At 40.5% G+C, this 19,956-nt stretch overlaps 1 protein-coding gene across 1 annotated transcript in view; it reads right to left on the bottom strand.

Annotated features, from left to right (window-relative positions):
• Positions 1-19,956, bottom strand: part of MAP4 (microtubule-associated protein 4) — a 119,159-nt gene that overhangs the window by 40,615 nt on the left and 58,588 nt on the right. Inside the window, exons 3-9 of the mRNA XM_006893031.1 lie at positions 18,676-18,798; positions 13,158-13,271; positions 11,455-11,592; positions 9,528-10,423; positions 9,182-9,446; positions 8,430-8,546; positions 6,144-6,149 (exon numbers count right to left, since the gene is read on the bottom strand). Of these exons, the coding sequence (XP_006893093.1) occupies positions 6,144-6,149; positions 8,430-8,546; positions 9,182-9,446; positions 9,528-10,423; positions 11,455-11,592; positions 13,158-13,271; positions 18,676-18,798 (1,659 nt within the window). The remainder of the gene's footprint in view (positions 1-6,143; positions 6,150-8,429; positions 8,547-9,181; positions 9,447-9,527; positions 10,424-11,454; positions 11,593-13,157; positions 13,272-18,675; positions 18,799-19,956) is intronic.

Here is a 19,956-nt window from a genome sequence, read left to right as displayed (position 1 = left end):
CTTCTGGTTAATAGTCACGTACTTAACTATCTGCACTAGTTGGGATCCTGCATGAAGTTACTAAAGTTAAAAAAACCACAAAAAACCAGAAAGCTTACTAGACACTACAATTCATTAATTACACTAATGGCAACTAATGTCTGTGATTTTTAAATCACTATGATTTTTAAATCTTTATTCAAAGAAAAACCAAACACAAAAATGTAAAAGGAAAAAAAAATACCAATAGAAAAGCATCTTCTAAATTTCCGGAAGGTTCTTTTGAGGCAAAATGAGAAAAGCAACTTTTCTGATGAGTCGCGCTCTAGTGGGCTAGTCCATAGAGAGTCGTGCTGCTAAACTAAGGCTGTTCGACTCTGGCTGTTCAATTCCACCCGCTGCTCTGACCCGTGGGAGGAATATGGGCAGTCTCCTCCTGTTACTATTTACCATCTCAGAAACCCACTCAAAGGAACCAACTCAAAGACAGTGAGTGAAGAGGGGTCCTACCCCTTACCACTTCACCATCTCTAGTATCTTAACTTTTTTAAAATGTGTATTTTTTTCACTCAAGAAATGGAATCACAATTCAATGGTACACAACAAGGAAAATAAAATATACCAGGCATTTATATATTAAATATCTATTATATCAAGATAAAATCTAAATTTATGAATCTATCAACTGACAGATAACCAGATATAAAGTAGTTGTGACAACCTCATTAACAATATTTTTAATGTCTGAATATGGAAAACCATAGATAACACTACCTGCCCACAGGAAGTGAGGATAGGATGTTTGAGAATCAGTGGCAAGCTGAGACATGACTGTGAGTATCTGTGGCAACCTGGGATAAGACATGTGAGAATCAGTGGCAATCTGGGAATAGGGCTGTAACAGGAATAATTTGACGTGACAATTGAAGAGAAAGTTCAGTAAGGACAGGTCTTAGCATCAGTCATGAAGGAGCATCAGGAGTCATGAACTGATGATGGAGGAGTCAAGAGTTTTCCTGTCTAGCTCCCTCTCACGAAGTCTTCATACCACCAATTCTACCCAGTTCCCTGCCTCAGAGCCCCAGCCTGCTTAAAACTATGCTCTGCATTTGCACGTTCACCTGCTTCTTAGATATTTCTGAACTACTTGTATTATAAATTTATAAGCTTTGTACTTAAGATTGATTATTTAAAATATGACTGTGTAATGTAGTAACTCTACCTTATATCTTACAAACAAAACAAACAAAATATCAACTTCTAGATTGATCAAAGATTTAAAAGGTGAAAAATTAAAAATTTAAATAAAGTCCCTTTGGGGTTTACAGCCTCAGAAACCCAATGGAAAGTGTGCCATTCAACAGCACTGAATTTGAGGTTTTTCTGATTATATTAGAATGAGATTCTTTGTATTGATTTGGAAAGATCTCAAAGGCATATGGCTGAGTTTAAAACACAACACACAGAGCAGTACATATATATCTCTTCAGTGAAAACAAACCACCAACCAAGAAAAATATGTCATTGCTTCTTTCTGAATAAATTATTTAGAATGATGTATAAAATCTTGAACAGAGAAACCTGGGCTTAGGATTGTTGTTGTTGTTATGTGCCGTCAAGTCATTTGTTAGGAGAGGTAAAAGGACTTTTATTTTACTGTATACACCCCCTTGTCTCATGTGTGCCTCTTATTTAAAAATGAGTAAAAAGAACTCTATTTTGGGGGGGGAAAGTATAGAATATCTTTGAAAAAAAGATGCCACAGTAGAATTTAAAGAAATGGTCAATGTTTTTCCCCAATATTATCACCCTCCTCCCATAGCCACTTTGCAGCACGCAGCACTAATAAGACAGTCTCTGAGTCTGATTTGGCTAAGGAAGGATCTGAAAAGCTCTCCAGCACCTCTTCATGAATAAGAATGCATACTTTCAGGACTATCAAGCAAAATGTGTTGGCTAAGCTTTCACAAAATTTACACAGATGAAACTAAAGAACTGTCCTAGAAGCTAAAACTAAACCCTAAACAGAGATCACTAATAGATGCTAGAAAGCCCTATACACACTACTTCACTTTGTGGTCTTGATAATAGGGGAATAGAAGAAAGATGAAAAGATAAAAGTATTTTTAAGCAACTGACAAGCTTTAGTGTTCTCTAATTACACCACAAGTATTCTCCACTGGGTACAAATTCATGCACAGTGCCAGCTTTTCCCAAGAACAAGTCCACACCATGCAGAACACAGACCCAGATGAAGTCTCATCAAATGCCTGACTGGCTATCAAGGCCAACTGATGTTTTAACTTTTCCGGAGTTAGTAGCTGTATCATGCAAGCTGGGAAACAGTGAGTAAGAAATAGCATCATCTCTAGGTTGTGGAAAAAAGGCCAAGAAGCAGGTTCTTTGAAAGGCAGACTCCTCAGGGACGCCCTGATTGAACAGATGGAAAAAATTTTTTAAAAAGGGGAGGGGGAAAGCTAACCTTTGTAAATCTTAATCTCATCCCAATTATTTAACTGCAGAAAGCCCAAAAGGGTAAAATTATGAAGACTCCTATATGGGCAAGTTTACTTGTACTATGCCCCCAATTCTACCCCATATGCAACTGTGGGCCAATGGTTGTCAGCAATACACTGGAAGTGAATTTTAGGTTGGGCCATGAGTTCAAAGACTGGCAGTTCAAATCCACTATCTACTTTATGGGAAAAAGTTGGGCAGTCTCCGGCTATTAAGAGTTACAGTCCTCAAAAACCAATGAAGGGTCAATAGATATTAAAAAAAATTTCAGTGATTTGAGATTTAAAAAAAAAAATAACCAATGTCTGAGAAATAATTCTCCACTATTGAAACAGTGCCTACCAAAGGGCAGCTGAGGCTGTCATTTCCTCTACCGGGCCAGGTCATTTTCATTTCCTCCAAAAGCAATCTGGACATTGATTCCCACCAGCACAACCAATATATACATTGACACACAGCTGTATGGGAAATGTTTTCTTTCCTCTTGTGAATCTTTAGCACATAGGAGGCACAGAGGTCTTCTTGGGGGAAAAGAAAAAAAAAGGAATAGTTTTTAATAAGTCTTCTGCTAAATAATTATTATTGGAAATGTAACTTCCTTTGAAAATCAAGGTTCAGGGCTGGGTAACAGAGACATGCAAACATCTCACTAGCCTCCTCAAGCTGGACATGAAGTGTGCCTTCCTTAGAGAGAACAAATAATTAGTAGTAAGATTTCCATGCCAACAAACCGATTATTAACAAAGATGATTAGAGCCTGAATGGAAACAAAGCACAAGCTTTCCGCCTTTTTGATGCTGACTCAAAAGTCACAAGCACAAGCATTTCCCCAGCGAGGGCTGGTTCATACCAACAGACTTCTGTGTCTTGGATCTCTCTCGCTCTAGGCCAGCAGACTTCGACGGCAGTGGTGTGAGTCCCCGGGACCTGGTAGGTCTCATGTAGCCTTTCATTGTTTCTGCCATTCTGCTCTTCTCTTCCTTCTTCCCTTCTCCCAGTGCCACAGTTTCAGGTAGTTCTGATCTTTTAAGAGGTGCTTCTAAGATCTTCTCTTTGGGTTCTGGGAGTTGAAGACCCTTGGGAGCAGTCAATACTAACTTATCTGCCTCTCCAGAAGAAGCAGTTTCAACTTTGTGACATGAGGAGTCTGACTGGAGATCTGATGTTGCCAAGGAAACGTCCTCCAATTCTGTGGTTTTACAAGCCAGATCAATTTCATTTGATTCATCCTTTTTACTTTTTGGAGGCAAAAGAGTTATATTCTTCCCTTCATTCAAACTATCTGGGTCCTTGGAGTCTCTACTTTTTGGATCTTGGTTCTCAAGGAAATAGGGTTTTGGGGCTTTAACTAGAGCAGCTCCTTCCTCAATCTCTTTTTTCACTGAATATGCTGTGCAGTCACCCTGATCAGCTCTGCATCCCAGGACTTGGATTTCTCTGGACACACTGTGGTCTTCTGGTGGTCTAGGATGAGTGTGTCCCTTTGCTGACTCTGCGGTTTTCTCTAACGAATGCTCAGATGCACCACCGCACACTGACTCAGATTTTCCCACCACAGGCTTTCCATCAATCCCTGCCTCGTTTTTTATAGGATCAGCAAGTTCACCTCTACTTTTACAAGAGTGAGTTCCCTGGCTGTTAATGGTTTCTAAGGCTGCCGGGGAAATGAGGGCAACTGCTGTGTCTTTGGAAGGACCAACTGCAGAGGGAGGCTTGGATTTTTCTCCCCCTGGGAATTTGCTTTGGCCATCTACTAAAAATGATTTGGAAAGCTGGGCTGGGGCTGCTTCTTGTCCACTTTCTGTCAGGTCACCTTTCTTTACCATTTGAGGAGTGGCAGTGGACAGTTTTTCACAGGCTGACTCCACTGCTTCCAGAGGGGATGATTTATTCATCAGCCCTGATGGTATTCTGGGGCAGGTAAATGTAATATTTCTATTTTCGTCCACATAGCCCAGTCCTTCAAGTCTGTGGTCCCCTGTGGTTTCCATGGGAACGTGCATTTTTGCAGCATCTATCTTATTCTCCAGAATGGGTTTCTCAGGAAAATTATTTTTAACTTTTTTACTTTTACCATCATTGCTCCTCTTATTTCTTTTGTCAGCTGGTGCAGTATGTCCCTGAGCTGCCTCTGTCTTACTTTCCTCAGACAGAACTGGAGGAACAAATTCTACTCCCTGGATCTGGTCTTGGCAGCTCACATCTGTCACTGTGGCTGCTGGTTCAGTGACAACATCATCCTTGACTGGGCTTGTTTTGTTCATCCACAAAATTCCAGGCTCGAAAGAATTAGCCTCAACATTTATACCTTTTCTATCAACTAATGCCACGGTGGGTGTAACTGGCATATCTGAGAACAAAGGACCATGCCTTTTGGAGAAATCAGGTCCCAACTCTGTGTTTTTATGTGGACTTTGACCAGTGCCTCCATCCTTAGCTACAAAAGGTGCAGTAACAATGTCGGTCATGCTTTCTACCCCTGCTGGCTGTACGGAGTAACTATTTTTAAATTTTTTTATTTTGCCTTCACTGCTTCTCTTTTTAGGCTTTTCAGAAACCAGGGGAGCTGTCTCAGAATCCATCCAAGAACACTTTGCTTCTTTGCGCTGATTACTGGCACCCACATCTATGGCCACAGCTCCTCTCTCGGCTCCATCACTACAAGTCTGCGTCATGCCTGGCTGATGTCCCAAGGGAATCAATGGCACAACAGAGCTGGTCTTCTCCTTGGGATCCTTCATCACCACATTCTCAGCAAGATCAACTATGGTCCCTGACTGCTTTGAAGAACCCAGTGCCAGCTCCTTATTCTTATCTGCAGTGCTCCTTCCTTCTGCACTGAGGGCGGGTTCACTTGGCACAAGATCACTTGTGCTGTCCTTCAGGCTGTCCAGAGGAAATGACAGTTCAGGCCTTGGCCTCCCCTTCCCGGGATTTGCTCTCACCTTGCCTGTACTTCCCCTGCCCTTTCTGCTTTTCCCTTCACCTGAAATTCTCTTCTGTGGCTCATTTCCCAGCGCAGAGACCTCGCCTAACACCTTACCCTGGAGCTGCTCAGAAACAAAGCTGCTGCTCCCTTGTGTTTCCTTGAGGAAACCTTCCTTTTTCAGTTCTTTAACTTCTTCAGCTCCTTCAGAAAACTCTTTCTGTTTTGTATTCTGCAGTTTAGTCATTTTACTTTCATCATCCCCTTTTTTTGTAATATACTCTGATGGTTCACTTGCTGTCAAAGTAGGTACCAAATTGGGCAGTTCTTTTGCTATTGTGGGTCTTGAAACATGACCCTTTACCTCCTGGTTTAAAACAGAAGAGGAATTCTCTTTGGGTCTGACCTCCAAAGGAGCGTCTAAGGGGCATGGAGAAATCTCTGAAGGAGGTCCTTTCACACTGTCAGGGCTTATTCCCTGGCTTTTACGTGCAGGAGTCTTCAGTTGGGGCACAGGCTGTGGTTTGTGTTCCTCTTCGTGCAGGGATTTCCCTTGGCTCATTGGTACTTCCTTGTTAACTTTGACCTCTGGCTGTAATCTCAGACTGGGCTGAGAATTCAATTTTGTTTTAGGAGATTCTTCTGAAGGACACAAAGGAACTCCGAGATCCTCCGGGACAAAGCTATCAGTTCCCAGTCTGGCTGATCTGGAGTCAACTACACACTCCTTTTTTAAGTTTTCTCCGAACACAGGTCCATATTCTGTGCCCATGGTGGTAGACTGACTGGGGAGGACACCAGATTGTTTAGGGTCAGCTATAAAGGAATGACTTTTGGGCTCGTCTGCACTGTCATCATCCCCAAATCCTCCTGTCCGAGGCTGAGAATATCTCTTCTGCTTTGGTTTCTTCTTTTTTTTCTTCATCATCATCGGTGGTGTGCTTTCTACATCCCAGGCATCCCGTACATTTCTCTGCGGTTCAAGGAAGCCCACCTGTGTGGTTTTCCTCTGGTGCCCAGGCTCACCAAAAGAAGATGAACCTGAGACCCAACCCAACTCAGACGGAGAACAGGGGCCCAGACTGGGATCAAGAGTCTTCTGTGGAGGACAGCCTCCCAGCAGCTCAGAAGGGACCCTGGCAGGCTTGGGCCGGACTGACCTGCGGTCACTGGGTCTGCACACTTGTTTGGCTTGTATGGAAGGGGTACCTGCAATACATGAAGTTGGCTAAAATTCCAAACAAAAACTCCTTGTTATTGTTTCTTAAGAAATTTCAATCTGAAGTCGTCTAATCTATTTATAAATACACATTAAGTACTTACTGCCTATAAACACCAGATTTCCCCATTGTTTTTAATAGTAAGTCTCAATTTTACAACAAAATAATAAGCCTTTAGAGGCTATCTTGAAAATCTTTAATAGTCCAGAAGGCTTGGGTGCTTAAGACAATAGAACATGCTTTGTCTTTTATGGGTGACATTTATTAATTGACTGAATAAAAAACACAAGATTTTAGACAGGATTTACAATTCTGAGAATCTGTCATCAACAGCATACTAGGGATTTTTCAACTAACCAGATCAATTTTGGTAAAGAGAACAAAAGGTCAGACTTACTCCAGTATACTGAATACTGAATTAGTATTTTGGTCAAAGGAAAGGGAAAAAATTCTCATCATTCTAGAATGACAGTTTCCTACTTTGAAAGACAAAAATTTGACATTTCAAAGTTCTGTTTCTAAATGCCCTTTCAAAACCAAGATATAAACTTAAGATCAAGTAGGCTAGCTAACGAATTATATACCAAGTAGGATGAGTACTCTTGGAGAATATTTTAGGGTGTCATCTGGTCCCAATCTCTTCCCCTAAGGCAAAGCGATACAGTGCAGATCCAAGCCCTGCCTGGGAAGTCTCATGAAGAGCAGGACCACAGTAGCTCTTGCTAAGTATGATCCAGCGAATTTATTTCAAAGACAATGGAAATATCTAAACAGGCACTTTTGTTCTTGTGCTTTTCATTCTCCACAATCCTCATCTCTACTTAAATAATTGTTTTTCTCAAAAACTTGCTGGGACACAGTATTCTACAGCATAAATAACACTTACGCGATGATTAATCAGCAGCAAATTGGTGTAATTTATTTATTTTGTTTTAGAAATCTTTGATATTAGAGTTCATTCCTGACCTTCTTTCTTCAAACAGATTATAGTAATCCAAAGGCAAGGACCAGGGCTAAAGCATCTAAGTGCCGTAGTGTGACACATTCTGCACACAACATCTGATAAATTTTTACTGATATGCTGAGGGTCACTAAAACAATATTTAAAAAGCAAATGTTTATTTAGTTCCTATTAAGTTTTTTTTTTTGGTTCCTATTAAGTTTGAAATGCCGTGCAAAGCTCTAGGGATTCTAAGTGAAGCAAATCTGGTCCCTGCCCTCAATGTGCTCACCTTCTGACCAGATACAGAAAAGTAAATAAAGAATTGTAAAGCCGATAATCATAGGCATATGCTTCTGGTTTACCATTTAGAAAAACATACTTGTTAAGTTCACAGAGTAATAGACATTTATATTGAAAAGTACGTTTTTAAAATAGTGCTTCTTAAGCTTTAGCATTTATAAGAATAATCTGAGAATCTTGTTAAAACGCAGGTTTTGATTCAGAATATTTGAGAGGAGGCATTTCTAATAATCCCTAAACAACGCTGATGATGATGGGCCATAACTACAAGAATTAATAGCTCATTCTGACCAGTACATTCATTTTACAGGTGAGTAAACAGATACCACACAAGAAAACAGCTAAGCTGGATAAAAATTTAGGTGTTGTAAGCTGATCCAATGGTAATTTTAAAATATGCAGCAAAGAGACTTATGTAAGAGAAATTCTGTCCTAATCAGACTAGTTGATCACCACCACAAAAATCAGAGGCAAGATTTATTATCATTGCCCACTGTTTCCAGTGTAAAGTTGCTTTAAAGTTTGTTTTGTTTTCCCAACTTACCTGAGATCCCTGAAGACAGTTCATCAGGCTGACTGCTGACTTGTTTCTTCTGTTCTAGTTCCTCAGACACAGAATCTGTTGGCAAGCTGTAGTTCTGGCTGGTGGCTGTGACTGGTTCTAAAGGTTAAGAGTGGAAAAAAAAGCACACGTTTCAAAACAGAACAGTTTCTGAAACTATTTCCCTACCTGCCAGAAACTGGAGTCAGGCAGTTTCTTCAGAATTGTACTATAATGGGCAGCAGAGAAAGAAACAGCAGTTAGAGGAGGGCATTGGGTTTGTTGTAAAGAAAGGAAAAATAACACTTCTATGTTGGTGGGAATGATACAGTATTGATGGGAGAAAATGTGTACAAGACTAGAAAAGGAATAGTTAAGGTTATATACATAAGTAAGCAAGAGGAGATGGGCTCTGGTATAAATTGGTCTTAATTAGGAGCAGAGAAAATTCACCTATAATAACTGAAGAGAAGGCAGAGTCTATGGGTACAGATACAGGTCACTGTAGAGTAATAAAAGTGTGCATGTTTTCTTCTCTTATTTCAATTAGCTCTAAGAAAAAGAAGAGGAGCAGAGAAGTCAGGTGTTAGAGGTTGGAGAAGCTAGGGGCAAGAATGAGTTGCTAGGAATGGGAATATGAACAGACTTCCAAAGGCCAATGTGCCTTTATCTACTTGGATTGATGTCTGTCCCTTATCCTTCTGGAGACAACCCTCTGGTAGACAGAAATATTGAGAGCCAGCATAAACTCCTACCTGGTGAAATCACGGAAACAGGTGACTGTTCCTTATCCTGGAGAGATTCGGACAGGGAATCTTCCCTTATTCTTTCCTGTGTTTGCGTGGTTTCTGTGGCTTGAACTGGAGTTGGTGCCACACCTGCTGCAGAGGGTGGCAGAGCATCCTGGGTTGGAGTCACACTGTCAGCTTGGGTCACATCTGTTCCAGAAGGCACCGTCAAATCATTAAGCAGAGCTACTTCTGTTTTTGGAGACAGAGGAATGTCCTTGACTAGGGCAGCCTCTTTTGAGAGCAGAGTCTCCTCTTTGACCACGGCCACCTCTAAATCCGAGGTTGGAGTCACATCTTTGACTGGGATCACTTTTGCTTCTGGAGGCAGAGGCATACACTTGGCTGGAGCCATCTCCTTTTCTGAGGAAGGAACCACATCCTTGATAGGAGCTACATTTGGTTTTGGAGGTGGAGCCAAATCCTTGGACAAGGCCACTTCTGTTTCTGGGGATGGAGTCACATCCTTGACTGGAGTTCCCTCTGCTTCTGGAGGTGGAGTCACATCCATGGTCAAGGTCATTCCTGTGTCTGGGGGTGGAGCCACATCCTTAATGGGGGTTACCTCTGCTTCTGGAGGTGAGTCAACACCCTTGGCCAAGGCCATTTCTGGTTCTGGGGATGAAGTCACATCTTTGGTTAAGACTACCTTTGCCTCTGTAGGCAGTGCCACATCTTCGTCGAAAGCAACCTCTTTTCTTGGGGACAGGGGCCCTTCCTCGTCTGGGGTTATTTCTGTGGCTGTTACGCTGTCCTTAGCCACATCTACTTGAGAGAGTGACACCAAGCCCTCAGATGAGACCAAATCCATTTTAATAGATGGCTTTACTTCTGCTTCTTTAAGCCCTGTTAAATCCTTGGCCAGAGTTACCTCTGTGTCTGTGGATAGTACCATGTCCTTGTCCAAAGATGCATTTGCTTCTGTGGGCAATTTAACATCCTGGGCTGAGACCACCTCTGTTTCTTTGGGTAATACGTCCTTGGCTACTGCCAAATCTGATGCAAACAAATCTGGTTCCAAGTCTTTGGCCAGCACATCTGATTTGGTGGATGGTTCCATGTCTTTAGTTAATGTCATCTCTGTTTCTGTGGTTGGTTCCATGTCCCTGACTGGGGCCATCATCTCTGGTTCTTCAGCTGGGAATATTTCCAATACTTTTGTGGGTGTCATCTCTTTTGGTGATGCCATTTCTATGTCCTTTGCTGGCTCTAAGGAAAAATAATTAGAAATTTAGGACCCATTTCTTAAGCACAGAAGTTTCTATGACCATTATACCCTAAATATGACTAAAAAGTTGTCCAGTGAATGAATTTCTGCCCAGTTTGACAGTCCTACATTCAGAACAGCAGAATCTGGGAGGACATACAGTATAGGAAAGAAAAGCAGAAAAGAGAGAAAACAGGAGTTTAAAACAAAGCAAAATGGTGGGCAGGGGTAGGCAGGGAGAAAAGTGCAACAATGAATGAATGGAAATCCAAAGTCTCTGTAAAATTTCATTAAAATTAATAATACTAATAAAAAGGGGGAAATCAATTAAAAAATAGAGGTACATGCAATTAAAAAAACAAAAAACACCAAAGCAAAATATATTACTAAGTACAAAATCAGTATTAGAAAGGGCAACTCATCAGCGATCCTTATTAGGAAAAAAAAATCCCAAAGGTTTAAAATCTGCACTGAATTATGAAAGGATTTACTTTGCCTATTGACTTTAAGGGTTTTAACTCCACTGTAATTCCTCAAAGCAGCTCTGGTTGCTTAGCGGTAAAGAGTTGTGCTGCCAATCCAAAGGCACAGGGTTCAAACCTACCAGGTGCTCAGGGGGCAGAAGGACAGACAACGTCTTTCTCTCTGAATAATCACTAGAAGGCCAGCTATGAATTGGTTATGACTCAACAGTACACAATAATGACAACTTCTTTAGCTGTGGTATTAGTAAGCTGTTGTTCTTAATTATCATCTCATAGTTGAGTCAATACCACCTCTTGAGTACCTCATATATTATGGAGAAGAACAGCTCTACAAGGTTTTCTTGGCCACTCTATTGACTCAAAGTGGACCATAAACTGCTTTTGCCGCCCACGGATCTGACTCCATCACAGAAGCTTAAAAACATCTCTGATAGTTCTAACATTTTTACCTTTATGGGGTGTAAGGTGCTAAGAAAAATATCTGCTGGTTTATAGAAACAATTGACACTGCCATCACTAACTGACAAACGAAGATGCAGATCATTTACCTTCCGTGTGCGGCAGAGATTGGTTACTAGTGTCCGGGGGAAAGAAGGATGTGGAGTATGGAGAGTTGGGGGCTTCCACAGACCACCCCTGCAGAACATCACCAGTCGCTGAAGCCAATGTGTCACAATGAGGCATACCTAATATTGAAATACAAATAAAGATATTTTGAAACTTGGTCACCATAAGCACTAAGGAAATATACATTTGACATTTATGATCAGTGTACATGTTATAAACACAGACTTAACGGTAAATGAATAAACAATAAAGTTTGAAAGAAAAAAAACTGTTGAAACTCTTCAGGTTTGGGCTGTTAACAGAAGGCATAGTATCATACCCCTGCAGCACCATTAACAAATATATACTGGCTGTCTTCTATGGTGGAAGATTCAAAATACCAAAAACTTACCTCTTAATTCCAACACCATAAACTACCAGAATATGATGATGTATAGCAAAGAACTGTGAGTCTTACTTTATTTGTAAAATAGTATCGATGCCTGCCTTTCCAACAATACTGTTATTGTAAAAATTTTTAACGTATTATTAAGAAGTAGAAAAGTATCAAAGTATTATCATTATGATGTCCTAAACCAGACAGAATAAGGGTTTTACAAGTACATAGTACCTGGTAGTGGCCTGAAAGAATAGGAGTTAGAGCTAACAGATGGAAAATAAGTTAATCATGAAATCCTTTTCCAAGAGATCTTCCATTCAAAGAAAAGCATATATGAAACATAATTAGGATGTTAAGAGGTAATCAATCTCTGGTGGTGTAGTCTTTAGGGAGTGGCATGCTGCTCGCCCAAAGGCAGTTCAAATTAACCAGGGGTTCCTTTGGAGAAAGATGGGAAATCTTGGCCTGTTCAAGTCACAGCTCGAGGGTCTGTTATGAATCCGTTCTGATAGCAATGATTTAAGTTGTTAGATGATTGTAATTTATTATATAAATTATATAATATAAATGATGAAGCACTGCTTGAAATGGGACTTGATGGGTATCAGGATTACATTTATGTTAAAAGTGAACAAAACCCAGGAGAGAAGGCACTAGTATTTGTATCTAGGATCGACAGGAGTTATACACAGTGCAGATACTATGCAAGTACTTTTATACCTCTCTCTCAATGTTGTGGAGTTGGAACCAACTCATAATTGACTTTCTAGTGGGTTTCAGAGGCTTTAAATCCCAGGAGAGGTGATGTTCCCTCTTTCTGCCAGAGAGCTGCTGGTGGACGTGAACTGCCAGAGAGGTACAGCTTTTGGGTAAGCAGTGTACCTCCTCAGAGACTTGCTCCCCAGACTTTCTTACATAAGTACTATGGCATAATTCTGCTTAACTATTTTGGCAATCTATAATGCAGAAATTAGTACTGGACTTATTTTATAGACAAAAAAGTACTACTGCAACCTTTAAGGTAGAAATTAGTACTGGAATCATTTTATAGAAAAAGAAATTAAAATTTTGAAAGGTTATTAATTTACTCAAATCATGAAACAGTAAAATGTGAAGATAAAATTGGGCCCTAGATTGTAGGATTTAAGTCCTTTGAGGAAGAAATGAATTCTTCAGCAGCTTAACTATAAAGTCTCTTCTTTGACTAGAGAGTCTTGTCAGAGCCAGATCCTTATGCACGATTTTGCCTAGTGGCTAACTTCATCATTTGCAATTAAGGAATAAACACGGTTGGAGAAATCATACCATAAATGTTCTGGAAAGGATCATTTTTCCCTGGGAATGGTGAGACATTCGTTGTGGTACTGGGGTAAAAGAGAGAATCTGCCAGGCCATCATCGTGGTGCATCTGAAAGGAACCTGGAATAAACAAATAATCCCAAAATGACAGTTAGTGAAAAGCAAGATTAACATTTCTTATTATCTTATGCTGAATAGCAATACCATGTACATTAGTGAATGCACACCACTGATTTCTGAGACGACAGTCAAATGGGACGTGTTTGCCTGTGTTTCTCAGTTCATGGTGGATCTGAACGTCAGAGAGATGCAGCCTTTAGGTGAGCAGTGCAACTAACTGCCTATGGACCAGAGAAAAGAAAAACTGCCTTGAAAAACTCTATGAAATGAGACAAAGTGAACAGCTGGTATCCTGTAAAATGTTATAAACTCTGAACTCTAGAGGTGGAATAAGTAAAAGAGTTTACAACAACACGTAAATCTGACAATGTCTTACAAGGGGGGAAAAAAGCTAAATTCCTTAGGTCAATAAAGAATTCTCTAAGGAGACATTTTCTTTTTTAAAAGAAATGTGGAACACTTCACAAATTTGGGTGTCATCCTTGCACAGGGGCCATAGCAATCTTCTCTGTATTGTTCCAATATGTGCTGCTGAAGTGATCACTATGGAGGCATTTTCAAAATTCAGCAAACATCTGAAATATCCCTGCAGGCTTGTTAAAATACAGTTTATTTGGTCCTGATAATCTATATTTACAATTCACTCCTCAGAGATGCTAAACTGCTGGTTCCCTCAAGGCGTTTCAGCTGTCAGAAGTGACAGCACAGAAGTCCAGGCCTAGAGAGGAATTATTTGTTTATTCCCAAGGTGCCGAGGAAGCGACAAAGGAAAAGCACCTTTCAGCACTAAGGATTTTCTGGGTTAGGGGAGGCCTTCGCATTAAGGAGTGTGAATAAAAAGAAGGCAAACTGAGATATTGCTGTGGATGAGAGAGGATCCACCATCCCTTCTTCAGAACAGCAAGGGTCTTAAATATGAGAAAGAATTGTTGTTAGGTTTGTTGTTGTTCTTATATATTGTCATAACTGACCTTCCAGTGGGTTTTCAGAGGCAGTAAATCACATGGGAGGAGACCATCCCTCTTTGTCCCACAGAGCAGCTGGTGGGTTTGAATCACATGCCTTCTGGGACGGCAGCACAGCTCCTTACTACCACACTACCAAAGCTCCCGAAGAGAAGGAAGAAATTTTGCTTAACATGAGTTAAGATATCTCTGTCTCTCACATTTCCCTCTGGAGGAAAAAAGGATTCTTGAGGCTTCAAAGTGATTGGTGTATGGTTTTATAAATCAGGATATGAGATCAGTAACTAAGTCACATGTAAAAATGGGTGACTGAGTTACAAAGCTGTCATTTCTTATTAACTTTTTCTGGGTATTCACTATGTGGCTGATCTTACAGGCTCTAGAAATTCAAATGTCTAACATCCTATTTGGGAACACCTAACAGGAATACACGTCAGTCCAAGTCAAGAGTATAAATTTTTGACAAATATTTAGGCTGAGAATTGAAGAACTGGTCACTAGGAGTTGTTACTGTTAGGTGCCGTCGAGTCAAGTATGACTCATAGTGACCCTAGTAACAACAGTTCTGAACCCTGTCTTACCCTGTGCCATTCTCACAATCTTTGACACACTCAAGCCTATTGCTGTAGTCGCTGTCAATCCACCCTGTCAAGGGTCCTTCCTCTCCTTCACTGTCCCTCCACTTTTCCAAGCATGATGTCCATCTCAAAGGAATAACCTCTCTTACCAATGTGCCCTAAGTATGTGAGGCAAAGCCTCATCATTCCTGCCTCTGAAGAGCACTCCGACTTAACCCTCTCCAAGACAAAGTTGTTCTTTTGGCAGTACATGGGCTGTTCAGGGCTCTTCTCCAACCCCACAGCTCAAAGGTGTCAATTCGTCTGTCCAGCTCTCAGATGAATAGCAAGTGATTGGAAAGACCCTGGCCTGAATCAGACATCCCTTGGTCCTCAAACTGACATCATTACTCCTCATATAATTTGTAGAGGTCCTGAACTGCAAACTCTCGTGCAACGTGTCTCCTTATTTCCTGACTACTGTTACCAAGAGTGTTAATTGTGGATCCAAGTAAAATAAAGCTGTTGACAGTTTTAATTTCTTCTCCATCCATCATGATGTTGCCAATCAGTCCAGTGGCAAGAATCTTGGTTTTTTGTGGATTTTTTTTTCTTATTGTGTAACATCGAGTCGGATTCGACTGGCACAAAGGGATATTGCCCCTCCTTCTCCAGCGGGGCATCCAGTGGATTTAAACAGCAGTGCAGCTTCTTGCCGCAAGGCCAACCAGAGCTCCCAAATCTGTTTTCTTAACATTGAGATGCAATCCATATTGAAAGGTGCATTCCTTTATCTTCTCCAACAAGTTATTCAAGTCCTTCTCACTTTAAGCCTACAGCCCTCAAGTCTAATGTGAAGACTGATTTGCTATTAGAGTTACAAACGAAATTGGCTGTTTGTTGTGTTTGGGAGTACACTGTTTTAATGGATATAGCATTTGTCTGTCAGTTTGCTGTACTGAGATAATCTGTGAGTTGCTGTGATACTGAAAGCTATGCCGCTTTGGGTCAAATGCCATAAGGGTTATCCATGGTGGCCACGTTTTAGTAGAACTCGCAGTTTAAGAGAGAGTAGGAAGCAGGATTGGCCATCCACTCCTTAAATAACAGGCCTCTGAAAATCCTATGAACAGTAGAGGATTTTTAGTAAGTTACATATAACTAGAAAAGTCACAAACTGGAAAATAGTACAGAACATCACATGCTGTATACCAAGTTTAGTTGGAACTAAAGCTAAGTGTTTTATTATGTTCAGACGGCAAGAGAAGTCATATGAAAGTAGAAACAAAAAAAATTTGCTCTCAACCTGGCTAACTCTGACATGAAGGTGGTGATACTATTCCTTGGAGGCATTCCTCATGCCACTTCCACAACAAACTATACAATGGTTAGCTATGTAATGATCTCTTGTTTTATTTGAATAACTACTTCTTGGCTTATGCATAAGCATAATTGAGTATTTCACATAACTGTGTTTCACAGAAGCACAATTAAGTGTTCTGGGATTCCCCTTCGTCTCAATGTTAGCCATATTTTGTTAGAATTCACACAATCAAATACCTCTGCACAGTCAAGAAAACGCAAATAAGTACCTTCCTGGTACTTTTGGCTAAGATCCATTTGACAGAAGCAATGATATTCTTTGTTTCCTAGTATCTTCTGAGTCCAGCTTGAATTTCTAGAAGTTCCCCATCAATATGTATTGTTCTAGTGTTTTTTAATTCTTTTTGTCCTGCGTTATTAATTTGGATTTATACCAACGGAAATCTAAGGGCATGTAGTCAGTAGTCTTCACGAGTGCTTTCCTTTTTCTGCTGAGTAGTATTCCACAGTAGGGGTAGACCACTCTTTCCTTATTTCTCCATCACATTGTGATGGACATTTGTAGTGTTCTTCTTTGTGGCTGTCAAACTCCTGTAAAAATCTCTGTAGATATATGTGTGTTTTTTTTTTTATTTTAGGAAATATCTAGAAGTGGAATATCTAGGTGCTATGGGAGAGTTGTCCCTCCACCCTCCCAAGCATGATGTCCCTCTCCAAGGACTGGTCCCTCCTCGCAACTTGTCCAAAGTATGTCAGACGAAAGTGGATAAAGGGACAGCACAGGAGAGGAAGACCCTCGATGAGATGGATTGATTCAGTGACTCAGATAATGGAGGCTGCTGTCATAGTAAGATTGGCACAGGATAAGCAGGGTTTAGAGCTGTTGTATATAGGACCACTATGAGGCACATGTGACTCAATGACGCATAACAACAACAAAAAAACATGGTAGAGGTAGGGAGTTCTGGTGGCCTAGTGGGAAGAATCTGCACTGCAATCCCAGAGGAGCACGGTTCGAATCCACCAGATGCTCTGCCGGGAAAGGAGGGACAATCTCCTCCTGTACCAGTCAGATCTGATTTGACGGACACGCACACACACACAAAATAAAATTTAAAAAAAAAAAAAAAAGAATCTGCACTGCAATCCTGAAGGTACATGGTTCAAGGCTTACCAGCTGCTCCACGGGAGAAGGATGGGCAATCTCCTCCCATGTGATTAACTGCCTCTGAAAACCTCAGAGGGTCAGCTATGAGTCAGTTCCAACTCTATGGTACACAACAACATGGGAGAATTATCGTAGGGAGCTTTGATGGTGTAGTGGCAAGAAGTTGTGCTGCAATCCTGAAGGCATGTGCTTCGAGGCCACCAGCTGCTCGACGGGAGAAGGATGCGCAGTCTCTCTCATTGGGATTAACTACCTCTGAAAACTTGCAGGAGGGTCGCTTCTGACCCTATGGTAAGCAATAGCAATGGTAATGTTTTTTGTTTTAAGAAATTTTGACCACAACAAGATAAAGGTAAAGAATCCAACAGAAAAATGGGCACAGGATATGAACAGGCACTTCACCGAAGACGACATTCAGATGGCTAACAAGCACATGAAGAAATGCTCAAATTCCTTGGCCTAAGAGAGATGCAAATTAAAACAACTATGAGATATCATCTCACCCCAGTCAAAATAGCAAAATTTAACAGAACAGCAAGCAATAAATGCTGGCGAGGTTGTGGAGAAACTGGAACCCTTATTCACTGTTGGTGGGAGTGTAAAATGGTGCAACCCCTGTGGAAAGCAGTATGGCGCTTTCTCAAAAAGTTGCAAATAGAGATACCATTTGACCCAGCAATTCCACTACTGGGAATATACCCCGAAGAGACCATAACTGACACCCAAGCAGATATATGCACACCCATGTTTATTGCAGCTTTGTTCACAATAGCAAGGAGTTGCAAACAACCTAAGTGCCCATCAACAAACGAATGGCTAGAGAAGCTGTGGTATATTCGCACAATGGAATACTATGCTGCATTGAAAAACAAGGAACTCATCCAATATTATTCAAAATGTTTGACTCTGGAGAACATTATGCTGAGTGAAATATCCCAGTCACAAAAGGACAAATATTGCATGGTGCCACTGTTAATTAAGATTAAGTTAATTCTACCAATTCTGGTATAAATAAATTCCGTATAGCTTAGAAGATTTTACCAAAAAGAGAAAACAAGCTTTGATAACATCTATAAAATACCTATGGTATTGTTATTGTAACAATTTCTTCAAGAAGAACAAAGATACTAAGTTTCTATTACCAAGTCTTCAATGTATATTAATTTAACATAATTTATTCAAATGAAGTTTTGAAGGAGAAACTCATTAAACACCTGTGATGAAGGGATATGGAAGTAATAGTCATATATATTGTCCAGGGGAGACAATTATTCCTTGGTTGTGCTTTACAAGATACATTAGGTGTAAAGTGTTATCTGAGTGGCTGCTGTAACTTGTTCTTGTTTAAGTCTTATCACACACTGAATAGACAAAGACAAAACAGCATTTACCAGACTGAAGAGGATTTAACACTTGCTCTGGTTGGTAACAAAAGTCTGGATCTTCAGGCCAGTTTCCACTATTTATATAGTCCTGGTAGACTATTTTCTCATCAAGAAAATCAGTAGGGAACTCTGAAATGACATGAAAATGAAAACATGAAACAAAAGTTACTAGTACACTGTTTTTCACCTTACTAAAACTGCACTTCTACAGAACATTACAGCCACACCTATGCTGTACCTTTGAAACTAACTTTTTTACTTAAAACAAAAAGCCTCAAAGAATAAAGTTGCTATCAGGGTTGTAAGTATCTGTTACATCTCCAAATCATGGACTGCAAGGAGCCCCAAAGAGTCAAAACTATCAAAACTATCTTGAAAATGAACAAAAAAGGACTTACACTTCTTGACTTCAAAATATTCCACAATGCTTTTGTTAGGTGTTCCTAAGTAGACTCTGCCTCACTGAGTACAACAGAAGAAAACACTGCCCAAGTTCTGTGTCATACCAAGAATCACTACTATGTGAAGCCCAAAACAGGGCTCTCCTGTCATAAGGATAGGCATGTAGTTATTCTAGCATCCGAGTACCAATTGTAGAAATGATGATTCTTTTTCCACTGAAAAGCCTTGGTATCCTTGTAAAAAAATCAGTTGATCATAATGTAATGGTTTATTTCTGATTTTTGATGGTTTCTTAAAATGTTAAAACATAGAGTTACCACATGAGTAAGCAATTTCACTGCTAGGTATCTATACCCAAGAGAAAAAGAGCACATGTCTAAAGAATCCATGATTATTCAGATATTTTGTTCACAATACCTAAAACAATGGAAACAACCCAATATCTATTAACTAGAGAATGGTTATGTAAAATATGGCATATGAATACCACAGAATATAATTCAGGTCTATGAAGATGGCGCCAAAAGCTAAGAAGGAAGCCCCTGCCCCTCTCAAAACTGAAGCCAAAGCAAAGTCATTAAAGGCCAAGAAGGCAGTCCTGAAGGGCGTCCACAGCCAAAAAAAAGAAGAAGATCCGCACGTCACCCACGTTCCGGTGGCCTAAGACGCTGAGACTCCGAAGGCAGGCCAGATACCCCTGGAAGAGTGCCCCCAGGAGAAACAAGCTTGACCACTATGCCATCATCAAATTTGCCCTGACCACTGAGTCAGCTATGAAGAAGATAGAAGGTAACAACACACTTGTGTTCACTGTGGATGTCAAGGCCAACAAGCACCAAATTAAACAAGCTGTAAAGAAGCTCTATGACATTGATGTGGCCAAGG

Source organism: Elephantulus edwardii, unplaced genomic scaffold (assembly GCF_000299155.1).
Source record: "Elephantulus edwardii isolate Elephantulus edwardi_28Jun2011 unplaced genomic scaffold, EleEdw1.0 scaffold00121, whole genome shotgun sequence".
NCBI classification, from domain to species: domain Eukaryota; kingdom Metazoa; phylum Chordata; class Mammalia; order Macroscelidea; family Macroscelididae; genus Elephantulus; species Elephantulus edwardii.
Note: the sequence above shows the minus strand (reverse complement) of the source record. Positions and strands in the feature narration are given on the sequence as shown.